Source organism: Eschscholzia californica, unplaced genomic scaffold, assembly GCF_041429995.1.
Source record: "Eschscholzia californica isolate CP2 unplaced genomic scaffold, dmEscCali1.0.p SCAF_2, whole genome shotgun sequence".
Taxonomy (NCBI): Eukaryota; Viridiplantae; Streptophyta; class Magnoliopsida; order Ranunculales; family Papaveraceae; genus Eschscholzia; species Eschscholzia californica.
The window spans coordinates 64608340-64631410 of NW_028238309.1; the positions used below are offsets into that span (position 1 = coordinate 64608340).

At 34.6% G+C, this 23071-nt stretch overlaps 1 protein-coding gene across 1 annotated transcript; it reads left to right on the top strand.

The window, feature by feature from the left end:
• Positions 1-9958: 9958 nt before the first annotated feature.
• Positions 9959-13376, top strand: LOC147560309 (G-type lectin S-receptor-like serine/threonine-protein kinase B120). Its single transcript, XM_086659256.1, has 7 exons — positions 9959-11292; positions 11471-11577; positions 11656-11864; positions 12181-12391; positions 12493-12730; positions 12857-13007; positions 13095-13376. The coding sequence occupies exons 1-7, from the start codon at positions 9959-9961 to the stop codon at positions 13374-13376; spliced, it is 2532 nt and encodes an 843-aa protein (XP_086515382.1).
• The last annotated feature ends 9695 nt before the right edge of the window (positions 13377-23071 follow it).

The window sequence follows — 23071 nt, forward strand, 5'->3', positions numbered from 1 at the left end:
TCGAGTTTGCAAGATCTACAACCCGATATCACATTCTACAAAGCTTGCAGATCAAGATTGCAATTACGTTTTGCAAATCCAGTTTCTAGTCTGGTTTGCAAGAATTGCAAACCCAGTTTGGAAAAAAACATAAAGGAAATAAATGGTGATTTTTTTTTCTGAGTTTTTTTAAAGAAATAGTATTGAAAGTAGATTTTGTTAGAAATAAGATGAAAATCCTTTCCAAGGAGTATGTAAATTTCATAGAATTCAGCCATTTCAAGAAAAAAATTAGACTATGTGTTTAAAGTTTAAAGAAAGGTTAAGGAATTAGTTACACAAAAGGGTATTTTAATCTTTTTGTGTCTTTTTACCTAAATTATGATATTTTTCTACTTTTTCACTTATTCTGAATATTATTTTGACCTATTCAATTGAAACCATGAAAAATAAAAATTAAAAAATGGGGGGGGGGGGGGGGGGGGGGTCCTCAAAGAAAAACACCGTTTTCATCAATATATAACCGTCTCTACCAATTATGAAAGTTGTTTTCCCATTAATATAATAGCAAGTATTAAAACGTGCTCGATTTTAGAAAAATAGTACTATTTATGAATCCATGTGCTACGGCTGGAATGTGATTTCGACTTTAGAAGTCTTATGTTCCAGTTATTGGTAAGTTGCCAGGTCTTTTCAATATATCCTAATTTTCAACAGCAATTTTTTCGTCAAAAAATCATTGAAATATAATACATGACATTCTTGATACACTCCCTTGTTTAGGTGGTTATAGGAGCAGAAGTATTTTAGTCTCTTGATAGCATGAAAAGACGAAAACAACCATTTGTTTGTATAGGGGATTGTATCAGGGGAGTCCCCCTCAGGGGAGTCCCCCTACCCTATGTACTGTGAAAACCATTAGAGTATGTTTTATTCTCTGTCGGGCCCAAAGGAATGTGGCCTTGAAAATCATAACAAAGTCAGTGTACTTATCAATTTGTCCGCAAATAGTAATGCGGACAAACTTGAAAAATGGTCTAGATTGCATAAAACATCGGAATCATGGTTTAATGACCAAGTTCTTCCTAGCTACCATGACCTCTAATCCCAATTTCTAGTATATTGCAGTTGTTTTTAAAAAAAAAGTAGAGTTAATTCTTATATGGCCCCCTACTTTGTGACCGGCTTCCTTTATGCCCCCCTTTTTTTCGTAAATTCAAATATGACCCCCTATTTTCATGGAAATGTCCTAATTACCCTTCCTTTAAATCTTTTTTCAAAATAAAATAAAAAAAACAAACATAATTCCACCTCACTTCCCTCTCCACCACTTATCTCTCTCCACCTCACCTCTCTTCCCAAATCATCTTTCTCTCTCTCCAACTCACCTTTTTCTCTCTCCACCTCACCTCTCTCTCTCTCCACCTCACTCTATCTGCTCCGATGAAGGTCGCCGGCCGGAAAATTTTCCGGCCGACGACCTTCAACCTAAAAATAAAATAAAAAAAAATTTTTTTTTTTTTACTCTCATCTCTCTCTCTCTCTAAAAACTCCGGCGAAGGGGGTTCCCTTCGCCGGAGTACGGGTCTGTTGAAGAACAGACCCGATCTGGTCTGTTCTTCAACAGACCCGTACTCCGGCGAAGGGAACCCCCTTCGCCGGAGTTTTTAGAGAGAGAGGGAGATGAGAGTAAAAAAAAAAAAAAAAATTTTATTTAGGTTGAAGGTCGCCGGCCGGAAAATTTGCCGGCCAGCGACCTTCATCGGAGAAGATAGAGTGAGGTGGAGAGAGGGAGAGAGGTGAGTTGGAGAGAGAGAAAGATGATTTGGGAAGAGAGGTGAGGTGGAGAGAGATAAGTGGTGGAGAGGGAAGTGAGGTGGAATTATGTTTGTTTTTTTTATTTTATTTTAAAAAAAGATTTAAAGGAAGGGTAGTTAGGACATTTCTATGAAAATAGGGGGCCATATTTGAATTTACGAAAAAAAGGAGGCCATAAAAGAAGCTGGTCACAAAGTAGGGGGCCATATAGGAATTAACTCAAAAAAGTATTGCAGGTGTACTTGACCTCACGACCCCACCAGAACACACTACAATTACACTGCACATTCGTTTGCAAAGTCATTGCAATATCCATTGCCAAAAAGTCATCTTTGGCTTTTTCTTTGTGTATAAATTATTTGTCTAGTAATCATCAACAAAAAAGAAAATTAGTTGTCTACTAAGATGGCAACTTCTTTCAACAAAAAAAAAATACTAAGATTTTTTTTTTTTTTTTTTTTTTTTTTTTTTTTTTTTTTTATGGCAACTTGAATCTCTACTTTCACGTGACCCCTCGTTGCAAAAGAAAAAAAAATATATCATTTCCTAAGGACAGTCAAATTTCTGGCACTTTGAAAACTTCTATTTTTGCATTTCTCCTATTTATTTGAAGAAATTCTGTCGATTGTAAAAAAGAAAAAAAATTGAAAGGAAAAAAGTTTTGTTTAGTTAAAAATTCAACATTCGTATTTTATTTAGTTAAAATCTCAAATATTTACATTTGTTCGGTTAAAATCTGATAATTTTTCAAACAATCTTTTTGTAAGGAGTTACAATCTTATACAAACAGGTGCAATCCTTTTAGGTAGAGACATCTCGCAACCAATTACAAAATACGAAAATATTTAGGGAGCTGAAGACTAGAAAAAATTGAGTGAATATTTTTTCAGCAAAACAAAAAGTTTATAGAGAATTTTGACCAAATTTCTCTATTTATTTCAAATAATCAAAGACCATAACATATATTATAGATTAAATAACTCTTGTTAGTTTGACGTAAACACGAGAACTCTCAGAATTATTTTTGTGATTTAATTCCACTAATTAAGGTCATACCACATATAATCAGTTATATAAATATTTTTAATTTCCAGAAAACATTAGAAGTCTGCAGCCCTAAAATGGTCTCTATGAATCGATGACTGATTGAGTGGTTGGCAACGAAACCACCACTCGTTGGTACTCTTTGAAAATACTTCATTGTGTTTTTTTCACGCACTATAGAGTTTAGGTTTAACTTGGTCGAACATTACTTATTTGACCATCCAAACGACTGTGGAGTCCCGAGAATGAAAAAATTGTAAACCTGAGTGATCTAAATCATATCTCCTTGAGAAAAAATATCAAAAATTCAATGATGTAAAGACTTTTTCGAATGAAAATAATAGGGTCACCGAAAGTAAAAATCGACTCTAGAGAGAAGCTTAATGTTGTGACGGAGAACAAGTATCCAACAAAAGCAATAAAAAAGTAGACAATCATATAGAACACAAAGAGATTTACGTGGTTCAGTTTGTTAAACCTACTCAGCGAAGATCAACGACGCGTCGATTTTCATTATGATAAGAATAACAAGTTACACTAGGGATTCCTGAGAATTGATAAGATATCTCTAAGATTTCATTTTATATATATTAGTCATTGAAACCCTAATCTTTCTCACCAACTCTCTCTTTCTAATTCAGAAATACCTTTTACATTGATAACCGTTTTAATAGATGCTATGTATCTAATATCAATCACACTCCCTACTAAATGATGTATAAAATGGTCGTCCTTTGACGTTTTTTAACATCTGCACTAAACGGGTCCAAATTCTAGTCTGAAAGCAAATTGATAGATCACAAACCGAATTAAAACATCAAACTATATTCAAGATATTTCTAGCACTCAAATCAACAACTCTGTTTCAATTGGTCCATTTTCACAAATTTGATGATCAATTTTCTCTAATTCGTGTATCAGATCGAAGTATTCCGAGTATATGATACTAATTGATATGCTTCTCCCTCCTACGTGGGTCACATTTTATTTTTTGGAAGGTCGGACCCATTTTTGTGTGGCTGTATCACAACCATGTCCGAAAAGAACCAACATATTGAAACATGTAATTAGTTGTCCTATCAAACGTCAAACTTGTGAAAGAATAATGATTAGTAAGCTGTCCACGTGAAATTTTGTATGACGTCAGACTAAAAACGTGTGTCCTGATGTTCAGCTTAGAAGCCACGTTTGGCGAAACTGCCACTGTCATCATATGTGGAAAATGCTTCTCTCAACGTAGTTTTTTCTCACATGTCACAATTTGAAGTTTCTCATTAGCCAGGATGTCATTAAGACAAGTAAGACAATCTTACAAAAAAATTATTCTAAAATTCGATTCAAGTCAAGTTTTGTACTTGACGTGGAAAAGAAAAAACTACTAAGTAACAGTAAAGGACGCAAAAATAGACTAAAGGATCTATTCAGCTTTCAAACTACACCAAATCAACAATGAATGGTTTGGTACGATTGTAAATTTTCAAAAATCATCTAGTTTGGTTCCCTAAGTGGATGCACTTCTTAGGAATCCCTAAAACTGAACCGATGAGATTCAATTAATATGTATAATTATATACATATATAAAGTATGATAATGAAAGGTCAAAATTAAAAAATTTGTTCTAAGATGAGGATTATCGTCAGACTATTTGTTTTTTCTTTATTTTATTTTAGTTCGTATGTGATATGCATGATTTACGTTGTATGTTGAAGTTGAACAATCGACTTCTCTTGACTTTGCTCGTCTTACATTTCTTTAGTGGAATTATATTGCAACTTGCCAATTTCTTCAATATTTAGAATGTTTGTAGTTGTATAATGTTAGTTTATTGTTTCTTCAATTTTTAGGAAGTATTGTCTTGATTTTATGCGTCAGAACAAAGTAACTCGATTCGTTGTTTTCATTGAGAACAAACTGTTTTTGCTAATGATTTGGAATTCAGTGGTATCCAAACCCCTCGTCTAGCAACCAAGAATATAAGGTCTAGGTCCAATTAGTTTTGAGTTGGATCGCCACAAACTTAACATGGTATCAGAGCTAGGCCCACACGTGATAGGTAAAAAGCCACACGTGCTCCACGTTGCCCGAAGAATGCACGTGTTAGGGTCAAATAACCCTACACGTGAGGGGGCGCGTGAGAATAGTCCCAAATTGGACAATGTGGTACTATGTATTCTAACATTCATATATTCTAACAGGTTTGGACAGTTACCGAATCGAACCATGAGCGATTTGGTAATGGTTTGAGAAATCACTAACCAAATCATGAGCGATATTGGTAACAGAGGTTCCAAATACAAGATATCGAACAAACGAACACCCCTACGTAAGGAGGACTTAAAGATGACATTCTCTGAAGTATATATTCAAAACAGTGAGATCCATTACGAATAAGGGCAAGCATTTTTATGTAGTTTAGAAAAACAACACATTATTACGTAACTTACATGTAAGATATATTTTCGTGTTTTGACTAGAGTTATCTAATTTTTCAGACTTGGACCTGGTTGTCTAAAAGAGATACAAACTCAAATATTGAGACATTAAAAATTAGCAATTGAATCATTCTTCTTCAATCTGATTGTCAGAAAGAAAAAAAAACAATGACAATTGATTTTTTTCCTCCTAATAAACGTAAGTTCTTTTCTTTTTTTTTCTTTTTTTTTTTGTTGAAACGTAAGTTCTTTTCTTATTGATATGACAATATAGCTGCTCTAAGAATAGAATATGTTAAGATTTTCTTTTTCTTTTTTAAAATTAGGAATCAACTGTCTCTTCTCTTAGATTGGAGGAGCTTTTCCTCAAGTAAATTGCTACTCCAAAGGCTCTGCAGACATGCTCTAGAATTTTCTAGGAAGACCCTTAGCTTCATTCCATGATGCTTCCCCTACTAATTTGGTGTCATCAGAAGATATGGTACCAATTGACATGTAAGGCCCATCTTTTTTTTTTGGAAGAGTCGATCTCATTTTTTGTTGGAAAGGTCGGTCCCATTTTTGTTTGTGCATTTGTTCGTTTTTGGAAAAACATAACAAATTGAGACATGCAGTTAGTTATCTATGACTATCAAACGCCAATCTATGAAAGAAAAATGATTAGCGGGTGCCACGAGTGGAGATTAATAATAGCTTCCGCGTGGAGATTTAGCTCCAATAAAAGTTTCGCAAGACGTCAAACTAAAAACGTGTGTACTGATGTACAATTGCAGTCAGTCTAGATGCCACGTTTGGAGGAATTTATGACGTCAGTCTAAACACGTCTGCGCTGATGTATGATTGCTTCTCTCAATATATCTGTTTCTCGTCTTCAACAAAAAAAAATTTTCTTTTCTTATTGCATTTGACGTAAAAAAAAAAAAAAAAATAAAATAAAATAAAAAAAAATGACCTGCCCAAATAAGAGTAGGGAATCTGAAAATGGACTAAACCAATTCAAATCGCACCAAACAATGAGCGGTTTGGTACGACTGTAAATTTTCATAAAACGTCCAGTTTGGTTGTCTAAGTGGATGTAGTTCTTAAGAACCCCTAAAACCAAACCTATGAGATTCAGTTTATGTGTATAACTATGTACATATATAAAATATGATGATATAATGAAGGGTCAAGATTAAAGATTTCATTCTAAGATGAGGATTATCGTCAGACTATCTACTTTTTCTTTATTTTATTTTACTTCATATTTGATTTGCGTGATTTACGTTGTTTGTTGAAGTTGAACAATTGACTTCTTTTCACTTTCTTCGTCGCACATTTCTTTAGTGGAATTATATCGCGGCTTGCCAATTTCTTCAAAAAAATTTATTGTATTATGTTAGTTTCTTGTTTCTTCAATTTTTCAAGAAGTATTGTCTTGATTTTATGCGTTAATGTATGAAGAAAGTAACTCGATTCGTTGCTTTCATTGAGAGCAAACTATTTTTGAGAATGGTTTGGTATCCAGTGGTATTCAAAACACTCATTGAAGGTTTGACCCATCCAAACCATAAGTGGTGTGGTAACTGTTTGATAAGTCACTAACCAAACCATGAGCGGTATTAGTAACAGTTGGCTTCAAACTACCCGGATACCAAACCAACGAACACCCCTACGTAAGGGGGACTTAAAGATGACATTCTCTGAAGTATATATTCAAAACGACTAAGGGTAAACATTTTTATGTAGTTTAGAGAAACAACACATTATTACCTAACTTACATGTAAGAGGAAAACGTCATTCTTGTATGGTTTAGAGAAACAACACATTATTACCTCACTTACATGTAAGAGGAAAACGTCTTTCTTGTATAGTTTAGAGAAACACGACATTATTACCTCAGTTACATGTAAGAGGAAAACGTCAACTTTTTACAGTTTCGTGTTTTGACTAGAGTTATCTAATTTTTCAGAGTTGGACCTCGTTGTCCATTGACAATCAAAAATATAAAAGAGATACAAACTCAAATATTGAGACATTAGAAATTAGCAATTGAATCATTCTCCGTCAAACTGGTTGTCAGAAGAAAAAAAGAACCAATGACGATTGATTTTTCATTTTTCATCTTAAACACAAGTTCTTTTCTTATTGATATGACAATATTACTTTGGTTGCTCTAGAACTTATTAAGATTTTCTTTTTCGTTTTTAAGATTAGGATACAAATATCTCTTCTATTAGATTGGGGGAGCTTTTCCTCGAGTAAATTGCTGCTCGTAAGGCTTACTAGACATGCTCTAGAATTTTTCTGGGGAGACCGTTAGCTTGTTCATTGGATGATGCTTCCCCTAGTAGTTTGGTGCCATCAGCTGGTGACACTTTACAATCTAATTATCTTGATAAACAATATAAATAATTGTAAATGATAGATCTAGTACATGTGTTTTAACTATGTAAATTATCTTATAAGAGTAAGAAAATTTGGACGTCACAAATTCAATTTACAGTGGACATCATTTATTGACTCGTGTCATCGATAAGGATAAGTAGGCTTTTGGCCTCGTAAGGTAGTTTTAAAGGCATTTATACAACTTTTAAGGCTCAATATGCCTTCAATAAGTAACCGTCATGAGTTTATTCAATTCATGATTTATCTTCGTAGTTCATATATTCATGATGTATCACGTATTAAAAACAGTTATGCCGAACAAACTTTAACGACTTTCAATTATACAACGAAGTTTGGAATAACTAAACTGCTATAAATGTTGTCTAATCTCATTTACTGGTTGTAAGTATCTTTAAGGATTAATTGTTTGCCATAGAAAAACTTAACTGTTAAGCACCAACTGAGGTAGCATATTACTTGTTAAAGTATAAGTAACTTTAGAGCATCTCCAATGCAAGACTCAATCTTAAAATCTGAAGTGCCACTTAGGACTTAGAGTTTTTTTTTTGAGAAAAAACCTCTCCAATGCAAAACTCAATTGAGATCTTACGATGAAGTGGAAGCATTAAGTTTTAAGATGTCTCAACTAGAAACTCTAATTTTGAGATCTATTTTAAGAGTCTTAAGTGTCCTAGTCATCAAATTTAATTTTGGACCAATATAAAGTCTTTCTCGACCACTTTTTCCTATTAAATGTATATGTGACATGTGTATCTATTAGAGTTTTTAGAGTGTTGCATTGGAGAAGGACTTGAATTAGAAATACTCAAGTTAGCCACATAGGAAAGAGAATCTCAATTGAGACTCAACAGACAAGTCAAATAGAGTTTTTTTTTTAAGTTTTGCATTGGAGATGCTCTTACTCATAGTTAACGTCAAATGAATCCCCAAAATGACATTATTCTATATTTAACCACTTTCACTAAATGTAAATAATTTAGTTAAGTTACATATCGAAACACAACATAACTCTTTAGTCTATTCATTCTAAAACGATTTCCCAGGTAAAATACTTATATGTAGTCGATTCAAAAACAAAAACAAACCGAGAATGAAATCAAACAATGATCTCAAACAATGCAAATCAAACAACATTCTCGTACAATGCAGATCAAACGTTCCAACTCAGTTTTATCACTAAATTCTTTCATTGTAATTTCAGATCTTCACAAATTAGAACTATATTTATTCCAAATCTACAAACATAATTATCCAAATGAAAGAAACTGAAGAAAAAAAGAAAAGTCAAACAGCAGAAAAGTTTTGCAACAGGATTTTTTTTCAAGATTCCCGCGGAAACTAATTGTCGTCGAAACTAAGACTTTTTGTGCCGTCGGAAATCGATATTTCCTTCTGACACTTTTAATTATTCGGGCCATGAATGTTTTCTCGACAGTTCAGGAGGAAAGCTGTCGCTAATGCATTACTATTTCAGACGGTCTCTGAGAAAGCCGTCGCAATTAGTAGTTTTTCCAACGGTATTCATTTACCCGTCGAAAATAATCTGTCACAAAATGGCTGCATCATTTTTATTTTTGGTGAGAATTCACTTCTTGTTATTAGAAGTATTACTGTAAATTTAATTCACATAAAAAAATTTATGTCTATTTTATTTGTTTAGTTTTAATGTATAAGAGAAATCTTTTGTTTTTTTTAATATAATAGATTATTACTACAATTGATAAAATGCTCATTTCTATATGGCCACGAAATGAACAAAAAACACTGACAGAACAAAATTGTAAACTTCAATCTTGATATTGTTACACTATACTGCTAACAATTATACTCTATAACTTAGATACTCTTTCTGTAAATAATTATGAATGACGAGTCTCTCATATCCTCTATAATTTCAACATCGTAAAAATCGAAAAGCGTTGAAAAAATAATAATTATTTTATTTTATATTTAAAATAAAAAATAGCTTAGAGAAATTGGTACAGTTCCCACTCTATTAAATTTTTATTCCTTATCCGTTATGAGTAGAAAAAAGTAAACCCTAAGTCCATGTAATCTTTAGTCAAACTACAAAAACTCGACCAGGATAGAGCAAATAAATAGGGATATCATGCATGGATAAAAAGAAACGTGTTTGCATCCTTTCTAGTCACTCAAATCTTCCATTTAGAGCTCCATTTTCACATTTCAATCAAAACCCAACTCTCATTGGAAATTTCATCTCTCTTCAACCCTAAATCTTTGTTCTATAACTTCTTCAATGCTTTGATATCTCCATTGAAGAATCAAACTAAAATGGATACAAGCAAAAACATGGTATCATTTTTTCGCTCTTATTTGTTCTTACTTACTCTGTTTCTATCAATACCAATTTCAGAAGAAATTGGTAGTAAACTTAAAAGAACAGAATCAATTAAAGATGGAGAAACAAATAATACTATGATATCTGATAATGGTGTTTTTGAATTGGGTTTTTTTAGTCTTTTGAATTCAACTAATCGTTTTGTTGGAATTTGGTATCATAAAATTCCTGAAAAAACTATTGTTTGGGTAGCTAATAGAGATAACCCATTGTTAGATTCGTCTGGAATTTTTGGAATTGGAGATGATGGTAATTTGCATGTCTTTAATGGTGAAGGAAAATCTCTTTGGGCTTCTGGTAATCATACTTTATTACATACTAATAGTACTGTTGTTTTAATGGATGATGGAAATCTTGTTCTTGCTAAACAAGAAGAAATTGGTGCTGATCGTACTAAAGAGCATTGGCAAAGTTTCGATCATCCGACTAATACATTTTTACCGGGCATGAAAATTTGGGTACCTAAAGAAGGAAATGTAGTCACTAGACAAGGATTTACTTCGTGGAAATCGGAAAATGATCCTTCAAGTGGGGAATTTAAGTTGGGTGTGGATAGTCCAAAATCACCTCAAATTGTGATATGGAAGGGATCAAAAAGATTGTGGAGAAGTGGGTTTTGGAATGGACAAGTATTTCTTGGTGTTCCTAGTATGGAACCTCAATCTATATTTGGTTTTAAGGCTATTCCTATAAATCAAAATGATATTTACTTAAATTATGTAATGAATGATAGTTCTACGCTTATGCGATTCGTTCTTCAACATAATGGAACAATGGTAGAGAAACGATGGGAAGAAGAAAAGAAAGAATGGGTAGTTTCTTGGGGACAAGATACTAAAGTATGCGATCGATATAACAAATGTGGAAATTATGGGAGTTGTACTATAACATCGAATTCAGATATTTGTAGTTGCCTACATGGGTTTGTACCGAAATCTAATGACGAATGGGATAATCAAAATTGGACTAGTGGGTGTGTTAGAAGAACACCTCTAAAATGTGAGCAACAAAAAGATAAGGAAATGGTAGGAGATGATGGGTTTTTGAAGATTGAAGGAATAAAACTGCCTGATTTTGCTGAAGTTATAAATATTAATAACATAAATGATTGCCAAAATCATTGCTTGAAGAATTGTTCCTGTAAGGCGTTTGCTTTTCCTGCAGTGGTTCGATGTTTAACGTGGGGAAGAGATTTGGTTGACATTCCAAAGTTAGATGCAGGTGGGAGTGAACTTCATCTTCGTCTTGCAAACTCCGAACTTGGTAAGTTCTTTAAGATCTTGTTACCTTAAACTGTCATGTTGATGAGATTTTGGATCATTAAATTTTTGTTTAAATCGATATTTCTATTGAAATTTTTTGAGATCTTAAGAAAGATTCGTCTATTTATTTTGTTTATATACGAAGCTAAACAAGAACTTATTTGGATATGCAGGTAATAAGAGGAAGACATCCAAAATCCTAACGATAGTCCTCTGCGTAATTATCTCAATTGTAACTATCTCAATTGTATCTGGCTGCTTGTTGTGGAATAGTAGAAATAAAATACAAGGTAAATCTTCTAAAATTTCCGATATAACTCTTTTGTCTTTGTTAACTAAGAAGAGTTGTTAACTATTTGACTTCTTAGGTTTGTGGAAGAAAAAGCGAACAAGATCACTTGATACTAGCCAGAGTAGAGATGTGTTGCGGTGTCTCTCAGAAGACGATATTGGACAAGGGGAAGACGGAAATGCTCCTGACTTACCATTATTTAGTTTCGAAACTATAGTAAATGCTACAAATAACTTCTGTGCTACAAATCGGCTAGGAACGGGAGGATTCGGGGATGTTTACAAGGCAAATTTCTCGAAAACCTTTCTTATTAAATATATATTATTGAAGAGTTTTACCTTGTTCTCATTATTCCATAGAAGAAACGCGTCTTACTAGGGATGGAAATGGGGTGGGTTTGAGACAAACTCGTTTCGCTAAGTAATGACATGTTCCATCTCAGTTCGAATACTATATGTAGATCCAGACTTGTATTTCAATGCCGTTTTCTCTCTGTTTAATAAAGAGGGTTTCCGTTACTGTCCCCTTAGGATCGGGTTGATTGGTTACTCGCCAATGCAGAAGAATTTTACTAAACAATCATGTTATTATGTTTTTGTAGGGCCTTCTACCTTGTGGAACAGATGTAGCAGTAAAGAGACTCTCACCTACGTCTGGACAAGGCATTGAGCAATTAAAAAATGAAATAATCTTAATCGCCAAACTACAACATCGAAATCTAGTAAAGATCTTGGGCTGTTGTGTCGAAGGGGAGGAAAAGATGTTGCTCTATGAGTACATGCCAAACAAAAGTTTAGACTTTTTCATTTTCGGTTTGACCCTTAACCTTCTTCATCTAATCTCCATATTTGATATTGTAATCACTCGTGCCAAAAAATACGAATGTTGAAACTAATGTATACTTAACTAACAGGACTGACAAAACAAGTGCTACTAAATTGGGAGAAACGCTTTAAAATCATCGAAGGGATTGCCCGAGGACTTGTTTATCTTCATAGAGATTCAAGGCTAAGAGTTGTTCATCGAGATCTAAAAGCAAGCAATGTTTTACTTGATGAAGAAATGAATCCAAAGATTTCAGATTTCGGGATGGCTAAGATTTTCGGCGAAAATCAAGTTCAAGCCAATACAGATAAAATTGTTGGAACATTGTAAGTAACAAATACAATCATAACTTCTCATTCGATGTTCATAGAGATAACACTTTCAGTTATGGTGATATATTAATCCACTTCCATAGTTTTGTTACTGACCATTTTTTCGTAATGAAAACATAGTGGCTATATGTCTCCGGAATATGCAATGAAAGGGTTATTCTCTGCTAAATCCGACGTTTACAGCTTTGGTGTGTTACTACTCGAAATTGTAAGCGGAAAAAAGTGTTTACACTTCCGTGACTCTGATATATACCCTAACCTTCTTGGATATGTAAGTTTACATTGTTTAAACCAAAACCCATTTTCAATACCTATAAGTTATGGATCTAAACTAGAGTGGTTGTGTTCTTAATTTCAGGCATGGCAATTATGGAGTGAAAATAAAATAATGGAAATTGCAAATCAGTCTATTAGAGATTCATGTGTTCCATCAGAGGTGGCTAGATGTGTACAAGTAGGACTTTTATGTGTGCAGGATATTCCATCTGATAGACCAGTAATGGCATCTGTTATTTCTATGTTGGAAAGTGATAATACTCCTCTTCCAAACCCTAAGCAACCAAAGTTTCTCATGAATATGGATTCGCCCGATTTAATATCGGCAAATGAATTAACAGTTTCTGCGCTTTCAGTAAGATAGAAAAATGGAGAAATGAGGAGGGTATAGAAATCGTGTTGGAAAATAATATACAGTCTTTGGTATCTATAGAATAAAGTTATGGGTAATAGCGTACATTTGATAAACATATGAATATGACACAGACACGTATTAGAATACCATGAAAGCTTTGAATAGATTTCCTTTTAATGTTTATTTCGATTTAGTTTGTATTGTAATAAATGGACAATGTTTGGTCCTTTGCAGCATGTACTATCAAAGAAGGTATTGGAAAAATATTTAGTATTATATAAATAAGGGTTATTTCCCAAATGGCCCCTACCTTATGACTAGTTTTCCTCGTAACCCCCTACTTTATCATAAATACCCAGATGACCCCCCTTTTTTCCGTTACTGTCACACGTCCGTTAAAATTCTTTTCCCCTCTCCCAAAACCACCCTTCCACGTTGTCAACCACGTCATCCCTCTCGCCACCTCATCATCTTCTTCGATAAGGTCATCGGTCGACCAAATTTTCCGGCGACCTTGATACTTAAAAGAAATTGGTTTCTTCTTTCTTTCTTTTTTTTCCCTCTCTCTCTGCTAGGGTTTGCGGAAACTCAAACCCTAGATCTGGTTTTCTTTCTTTATAATCAATCAAAACCCTAGGAAGAGAAAATCACAAAGATCAAAACCCTACGAGGAAAAAATCACAAAGAGGTGTAGTGAGAACGAAGGGTTCAGGAGTTATTGATTGTCCTCGATCATCGTCGTTCTGGAGTTGACTTCTGCAACTACAGAATAACGCATGCCGACGATTTAGATAGTGGCGAGGAACGGAGGTCTCGACGATAAAAGATTCTTCTTCTACTGTTGCCATTAACGAAATAGTTGCATTTGGATTTCAAGGAAGATAATAACCAGAGACCGTTCTGCGAGTTGCACAGTACTCTCCCCGACATTTCTCTCTCTCTCTCATCTCTCTCTTAATGAGAAATTTAAATTTTGGGGTTGGGTAAGGTTCAATTTGGGAAGAAAAAACACCCCCAAAATCTTCAACTTAGGGTTTTGAACTAATCGATTTAGAAACGAATAACATATTAGCACCCCCCAAATTTTCAATTTAGGTTCAGTACTGGTTGAATTGAATTCATTTGTGTTGCTTGATTCAACTGAGGATTTGAGTTCTTGCTAAATTCAATTAGTGTTTCTTGTAGGAATCGAAACTCATCTTCTCCGGCAGATATCGATCATGGGTTAGAAGATGTGTAAAGAGAGGTCCGACAGAAAGAGAGAAGATGTGCAAAGAGAGGTCTGAGAGAGAGAGGGAGAGGAGGCAATACACGCAAGAGAGTAATCAGTGGATGTGAGTGAGAAAGATATGGCCTCTGGTATTCACAGAGATTTAATTTTGTTCAAAGGGTTTTGATTGGTAAAGAAAGAAAACCAGATCTATGGTTTGGGGAACTAGTAGAGAGAAAAAAAAAACATTTTTTTTTAATTATGAAGGTCGTCGGCCGGTCGCTGGAAATTTTGGTCGGCCTACGACCTTATCGGAGAAGATGATTAGGTGGCGAGAGGGATGATGTGGTTGACAACGCCGAAGGGTAGTTTCGGGAGAGGGAAAAATAATTTAACGGACATATGACAGTAATGGAAAAAGGGGACCATCTGGGTATTTTCGATAAAGTAACGGGGCTATGCGGGAAGCTGGTCATAAAGTAGGGAGCCATTTGAAAAATAACATTATAAATAAATAGAGTTATTTCTTTTTTGGCCCCTAGTTTGCGACCAGCTTCCTTTTTTGACCACCCGTTTTCGTAAATTCAAAATTGACCCCCTTTTTTTGAATTTACGAAAAACAAGGGCCAAAAAGGAATCTGATCACAAAAAGGGGCCAAAAAGGAAATAAATCTAATAAATGTTGTTTGAGTGAAATTATCTAATTTGTACTCAAGGGCGGAGCCAGGATTTGAAACTATAACTAAAATTTTCTTATGATATATATATATATAATCGCCAAAAGTAACATGTAAAGACAATTTTTTGTGTCGAAGTTTTGCATCATTATTGTCCCAAAACACGTATGCAATTACCTAAATTAAAGTTTAATGTGGATCATTTCGAAAAATAAAAAAGTAAGAGTATATCTATTAAAAATGCGAAAATTGTGTTCCGTAAACTCATTGGAAAATCTTATGGATTTTTTAGTCAAAGGTCCAAAATCTGTGGGGTAAACCCAAAAAAAATCCACTCTTGCCAAAAAATTAGTTGCAGGTCCAAATGTCAGTTTTTTCATTTTTATCCCCCTCTTGCCCTTGGACGGGACATGCTGACGTTTTCTTGGAAAAAAAACTGACTGGTATATAAAATAATTTACCAGTACACGAAAAATTCAAATTTTCAAACGAAATTTCAAATTCCCGCCCAGCAAACCATCTGTTCCGGGTAAATAAAATAATTTCCCGTACACAAAAAATTCCAATTTTCAATTTTTTTTGAAATTTCAATTTTCCGTCTAAAATTTAAAATTCCAGCCCAAATTTCCAGTAAATAAAATAATTTCCCGGTCACAAAATCTTTTTTTCGAAATTTTGAAATTTTCAAACGAAATTTCAAATTCCCGCCCAAATTTTCAAATTTTTTTACGAAATTTCAAATTCCCGCCCAGCAAAAGTGTCTAGTACAGAAAAACATTTCCAGTAAATAAAATAATTTCCCGAAAAAAATTTCGTTTTCCGGGAATTTTTCGGTGGCAGTTCCGTAAATTTCTGAACAGTACAGATTATGATGGACGGGTTGTCAGATTCTTTTCAGAAAAAAAAATCGTTTCCCGAAAAATTTCGATGGCAATTTTGTAATTTTCGATGGCATGAACCGTAAATACTTTGTTTTTCAAGGGCCATTTCGTCATTTTTTTTCCCAACCTAACACTTTGGATCTGCTTTTTATTTTTTGCCTACTTAGGATGGGAATCCTATTAAGGGCCTCCTTTTGGACCCTTCATCCAATTCCTATCCCCTACATAAAGGCCTACAGTTACAATCAAAATTCAAAATTAGGTATCCACAATCAAAACCAATCACTCAAATAATCTAAATTACTAGCTCAAATTATCAAAATAAAATAACCCCCTAACAATAAAGTAATGGACAATGACTTTATCAAATCAATAATCCATCTAAAACTCAAAGTAAGTAACTTAAATAGTAACACCGAGAATAATCAAAATTGAAGCATTAGAAGCTTTAATAAGAATAAAAAAGAAGGAAGAAAAATTACTTACCTAGCTAGATAGTAAATAAAAAGTCTTAAAAGTTTTTTTTTGGACAAATCGACTACGATCTATGTTAGTCGTTACAAGGATTGATACATCATGAAGATGTGATAAGCATGATAACCGCGTAAGTTAAACTAATAACGAAAGAGGCCTAAAAACCGACAAACTTTCTACATTATTTATACCTTTTAATAACCCAATTCAATAAACATGGACTCCACCTCCTCTGCGAATCAAACCTGGAACCTTTAGGGTTTTGGAGTTTATGTCACCACTATCAACCACTTGGACAACCAAGTGTTGACAAAAACCTTGAAAGTTGAAGCCTTTGATTAGTTGATTTTTTTTGTTAACAAAATAAAATATGAACTAACGAAGAAACCGTATATTATTCCTTAGATCAAGAGGTCAAATTCACGGTCATCTCTAGTCTCGGGTTCCTCTCGATTTGTTACTAAAGCACGACCCTTTGTCTCCCTAGTTCTTCTCCTAATAGATAAGTAAAAACAAAAGAACTCTAGCTGATTTTATCAAAAGGACCCCATCTGTTTGAAGAATTAACGAAACTACCCCTGACTGCAGTCAGGGTAGCCTACTAGTGCCTCCGCTGCCTTTGTGGGTACTTACGGAAGACACAAGTTATGAGTAGTCATAATCAAATGGAGAGGCATCTTGTAGAGTCATAATTAAATCTATAAACACACCAATTTTGTGTTTTTTTTAGGTATTCTCTATGCTACTTTTAGTGTAAATTTTGAATACAAATGTTGAGTTGTTTAGAGTCGTCTATGAGAGCATAGTAACTTGAAAGTTTGTTGGAGCGTATTAAAAAGTAGTTTTTCTTTCTGTATGACGCGATTGTTATATGTTGGGAGATAAGTGTCCGTGGAACCGTTCAACACAACCAAGAGGACATGATACTTGCCTCGATCAAATAAGGTAAGTTTCCGATTTCATTATTATATAATTTTATAGTTTACAGTTAGTTAATTGTCAAGAGGAGAATAACGAAAAGTTATATCGACCGACTTCAAAGATAAACTACATTTTAGGTTGCAAAACGTCTCGCGCGAGAATTAAACCAAGGAATTAAATTTCGAAATATTTCAGTTAAAGTGACCGAACTATTTCCATGCTTACTAAAATTTGCATAGAAACCGAAATTTAACTAAGTTTTCCTTAATTGTCAAGCAAAATAGATTTCGAAATATTTCAGTTAAAATAACCAAAATATTTCTTTTTTTTTTGCAAAAATCAACAAGCTATAAAGTGTCTTAACCCAACTACAAACAATCCCAACCCAAATTAGGCAAAGAAACAAAGCCAAATTCCGAACATCAAAAGCAACCATGCGGGTTATATAAAAAAAAACCAACGGAAACATGCAACCACTCAGGTTTCAAGAAAGAAAAATAGCCAAAATATTGGACTATATACATTTAAGTCGTATTCTAACCTTTCAATTCATAATTACCACGTAAAAATATCAAAGGGGGGTTCAAATCATTGGATCAATGGATTTAAAGCCCAAAGATAATCTAAATAGAAAATTAATCCACTATGAGTAATTTACATGTCTAACTTCTAATTTATCTAGTATAGTTCTTCTTAACCTATTATCAAGTTGAAAAAGGGTTATTTAGACACTGACACCCAACTTTTCAGCGACATTAGGATTACACTCCCAAAATTAAAAAAAAATACGTATGGCATTAACCCCCATTTTCGATTTTTCTGTTAAATATCAGTTAAGTAAGTCACGTGCCAAACACATGCGTGACTTGTGACAAAATACCTTTCATAAAATATTTAGGTTATTTAGACATTAACCCCCAACTATTTATTGATATTTAGACTACGCCCCCAAAACAAAAATATGATTAGGGTTAGACTCCCCTTCTTGATCTTTTCGTTAAATACCAATTAAATAGTCCGTTTGCGATTTCGTATTCCTCTTATTTTTATAGGTTTTTAGATATGTTGCAAAATTCATCCTAATCTAACAGCATAAGAATCTAAGATCTCAAATTGCATTATCTACAGAAAGTGATTGGTCCATGAACTCGAAGTTAGTCCGAAAATCCGATCCGAATAAACCAGAATATCAAGGAAAATAGGTTACCCAAAGTCTGAGATGGGTTCGACCTATCTGGCTAAATATATTAGATAGCCTATCGATTGGAAATATAAAAAAAAAAAAGGCTTACCTCAATACTATCTAGTCGTCCGGTAAGTTTGGTTAACTAAAGAGATTAGAAAAGATCTTAGATATATAATTGTTAGATATAAAGTCTAATCCTTAGTTAGTTTTAGATTTGTTCCTTATAATATAACAAACTCATGCATGTGCTTGGCACGCAAACCACTTTACTGATGTTTGACGGAAAAATCGAGAGTCGAAGTCAACTACAAACATATTTTCATTTTCGGGGTGTAGTCCTAAAATTGTTAAATAACTAGGGACCAGTGTCTAAGTAAACCTAAATATCTCGTAAAGGGTATTTTTGCCATAAGTCACATGTGGTCGGCACGTGAACCACTTAACTGATATTTAACGGAAAAATCGAGTATGGGGGGTCAATGCCATACATATATTTATTTTGAGGGTGTAGTCCCAAAATAGTTGGGGGTCAATGTCTAAATTATCTAAAAAAACTACACCCAGAATTAGAAGAGAGAAATTACCTTCTAAGTTTCTTGAAATTTATTCACTAATTAGAAGTTTCTCCCACTATGCTAAACTCTTGACCAACTATTATAGGAATTAATTCCGTGCTATCTTTCTCTCCCTCTAATTTAGGAATTAATTCTCTAAGCTATTAACCTAGAGAAACTCTAACAACTTCACTGAGAGAAACCTCTTGACTGAGAGAAACTCCTTCTATCCCCTTCTCTAAATCTCCATTTCATCAGCGTCGACGAACACCGTAAAGCTTAATCTATCTCTAATCGAGGCGATACCCTCTCTTTTCTCTAATTTATTTTAGGACATACTTCTCTGTGTTTCTCTCTTTAATCTAAGTTTCCCTCTAATCTAGGGTTTTTATGTTATAGTTTTGATGATTCTTTTTAAATTTTGATTAAATGTAGTTTTGATTCAATGTCATATGTGATGTTTTAGTTTTCATGATTCAATGTAGTTCGTATTATAGTAAAACCATAAATCTGATTTATCCTTTTACGAAAGTAAAAATCTTAAATTTGATTTTGCATTTGACACAAACCCTTGTTTTAAATTGTGTTAGTTCCATTTTGGCCACCCAAAGATGACCAACTCACCAAAATGGTCCTCTAAATACGACCAACTTCCATTTTGGCCCCCTTTGGATCTTTTCTGTTAGTCAACTTTAACTGCAGAGTTATTTTTTCCTTTTCTACCCCTCTCTTTAAAACTCTTTCACTCTCTACCATTCGTCACTTTCTTCCTGCCGGTTGCCGGTCGTTAGAGGCAGATCGGTTATTGCCGGCCGCCGACCATCATTTATAAATAAATGATTGTTTTTTTCTTTTTCTCCTTTCTTCCCCCTCCCACCACCACCATTTCTTCTGACCGGCCACCACCATCTCTTCATCCCCATTTCTTCATCACTGTAATTATTAAGGGCACCGCCCCATGCAAACACACTAGGCGCATTACACTGGCCCACCAAACCGAAATTGCCATATTGGTTAGTCAATATGGTTATGATTTTATGTGGGAATATTGTGATTTTATGTAATATGTATAATTAATATTCTAGTTATGATTTCATGTAATCCCTCTTAGCTGATAACTCATTGTAAACCTATAAATACCCGTATAGAATCAATGAAAAATAAAGAGAAACAATTTCTTAATACCTCTCTTACTTCTCTCTTTCTCACTTGGATTCTCCCTCTCTTTCTCGGCCGAACCTATATTCAAAAGGTTCTAAACATCTTCACATGGTATAAGAGCTAGATTTGTATTTTTTTCCTTTTTAAATCAATCCAGTTTTTTTTCGTTATAACTAATCCGGCCGATGCTTCCTCTCATTATGTTTTTGCTACACCACCTCATTCTTCTCCAATGTTTAATGTTCATCATTCCCGATTCACCCACAATTGTTCTCGTTACTTCATTGCTAACAGGAGATAACTATGCCTCCTGGTCAAGAGCCATGAAGCAGGCACTCAGTGCAAAAGATAAGTTAGGGTTTGTGGATGGTTCCATTCCAAAACCCTCTTCAGCTACTGGGCTCCACTTATGGGACAGATGCAATGATTTTGTCGGAAGTTGGATTATCAACCCCGTTGCTCAAGATATTCGATCTTCCATCCTTTATGATGACAATGAAATCGATATTTGGCGTAATCTACATGATAGATCTTTCAGACGAATGCATCTAGAATCTATCCGTTAAAACGTACTATTTCCTCTTTCAAACAAGAAGGTAACGATGTTTCCTCTTACTTTACTCATCTTAAGTCACTAAAGGATGAGCTTCAATCTCTTTTAGTTGTCGACCCTTGTATTTGTGGTCATGGGAAATCTATCATTGTTCGTTCTAATCAAGAACACGTCATGAAATTCCTTCAATGACTCATGATAGCTTCTCTGCAGTCCGAAGCTAAATACTACTTTTGGATCCGTTTCCGTCAATTTTACATATCCATTCTCTTGTTAAGCAAGATGAGGTCCAACAAAATATCATGGCGGCCACTTCTAATGGACCCAAAGCAGCTTCCCTCGCGGTTAGCAATACCGACCAACCTAGGTGGGGCAAATTGGATCGTAACCGCCCGAAACGTCAATGACCGTGTTGTGACTATTGTCACACTCACGGCCACGTTAAGGCGACATGTTTTCAGCTTCATGGAAACACTAGCCGAACAAGCCAGACACCTCAGTTGCGGCCCAATAGGAGCTCAAGCCCATACGCAGCAACCGTGGCTGATCCAACGACTTCGGGGGGCGCCTTTAGCAATGTCATTATCCCAAAAACAATACCAAGGCCTGTTGTCTCTTCTGGACCAGAAAAGAAACGCTACAGGCACCACACATCCGCCTCATGGAGCAGCTGAACCGAGTGTTAATCTAACAGGTATAAACTTTCTTTTCTCTCCTTGGGTTATTGACTCGGGTGTTGCAAAACACATATTTTGTTCATTATCTCATTTTTCTTCTTATGTTACCGCCCCCTTAATTATTTCGTCCATTTACCGGATGGTTCTCGTATTCGAGTTCATCGTATTGCGAACATATTTATTTACTAAACAACTCCATCTTAACAATGTTTTACATATTCCAGAATTTAAAATCAATTTAATTTTTGTCTCTGAAATCACCTCTTCACTATGATGTCTTGTTACATTTGATTTCACTTCTTGTGTCTTTCAGGACCCATCAATGATAACGAGGATTGGACTTGGTGATCTCAATGAGGGCCTCTATTTTCTTCGCACGGATCTTAGGATTTGTTTTTTCTCAGTTTCAAGTGTTAGACTTAGTAATAATTCTTTTATTGTATGGCATTGGCGCCTAGGCCGTCTCTCTCTCTCTTTCTAGTTTTCAGTATTTAGTTTTCAAAACTCTATGTATGAAGTTTCCTTCTATTAATAAAATACCGTGCGATGTTTGTCCATTATCTAAATTTTCGCGATTAACTTTTTTATTAAGTACATCTTCTTCTTCTCGACCATTTGAACTTATTCATGCGGACTTATGGGTTCCTTTTTCTATCCCCTCTCGCTCCGGGATGCCTCTATTTTTTAACCTTGGGTGACGATTTCACCCGCTGCACTTGGTTATTCTTAATGACAGCCCAACAATGCCTACCATACTTTAAATTCTTACAAGTGCAATTGCAGTACTTCCTACTTCAAAGCAACCTGTGTTTTTCGAAGTACTAATTTCTTCTTAATGGAGTTCATTGACGAATAATCCTAAAATGTATTCTGTGAACACTATAACTAGGACAACAATTGAAGGTCGTTGAATCATAACAAATTCAGTATACCAGAACACAGCAATAGTCTGCATCTTTGTCTGTAAGGTCACTGCAATATCCAGTGCCAAAAAGTCTTCTTGGCCGGGGCGGGCCGACTTTCTATTTTCTCTTCTTGTAAGTCGTTGAATCTCTTGTTTCACGTGACCCCCTAATTGCAAAGACAAAGCCTTTCATCTCTCTCTGCAACAGTCAGACTATGGAGACCTTGAAAACTTTGAGTAACAGCAATCAACCGTCATGAGTTAATAGTCAACTCTCTCCAGATATGTGTTTCAGGTCCGGAAGATACGATGGGCCTTGAGATGCTTTCCACTCCTAAGAGCAAATCCAGTCCCAGCCTGTCTTAGGCCGAAAAAACACTTTTTCACCCAAATTTTTCAGCTTCGGTTCAGTCTCAAAAATTCAATTCTAACCTTAGCCTCTCTTGAGGCCGAAAATTTGTGCATGTGGAAAACGCGTGTATGAATTTTTTTGTGAGTGTGCAAAA

Coding starts and splice junctions, on each gene's coding strand:
- LOC147560309 (XM_086659256.1), top strand. CDS start 9,959: ATGGATACAAGCAAAAACATGGTATCATTTTTTCGCTCTTATTTGTTC. Junction 12,731..12,856: donor GATAAAATTGTTGGAACATT/GTAAGTAACAAA, acceptor ATGAAAACATAG/TGGCTATATGTCTCCGGAAT. Junction 13,008..13,094: donor ACCCTAACCTTCTTGGATAT/GTAAGTTTACAT, acceptor TCTTAATTTCAG/GCATGGCAATTATGGAGTGA.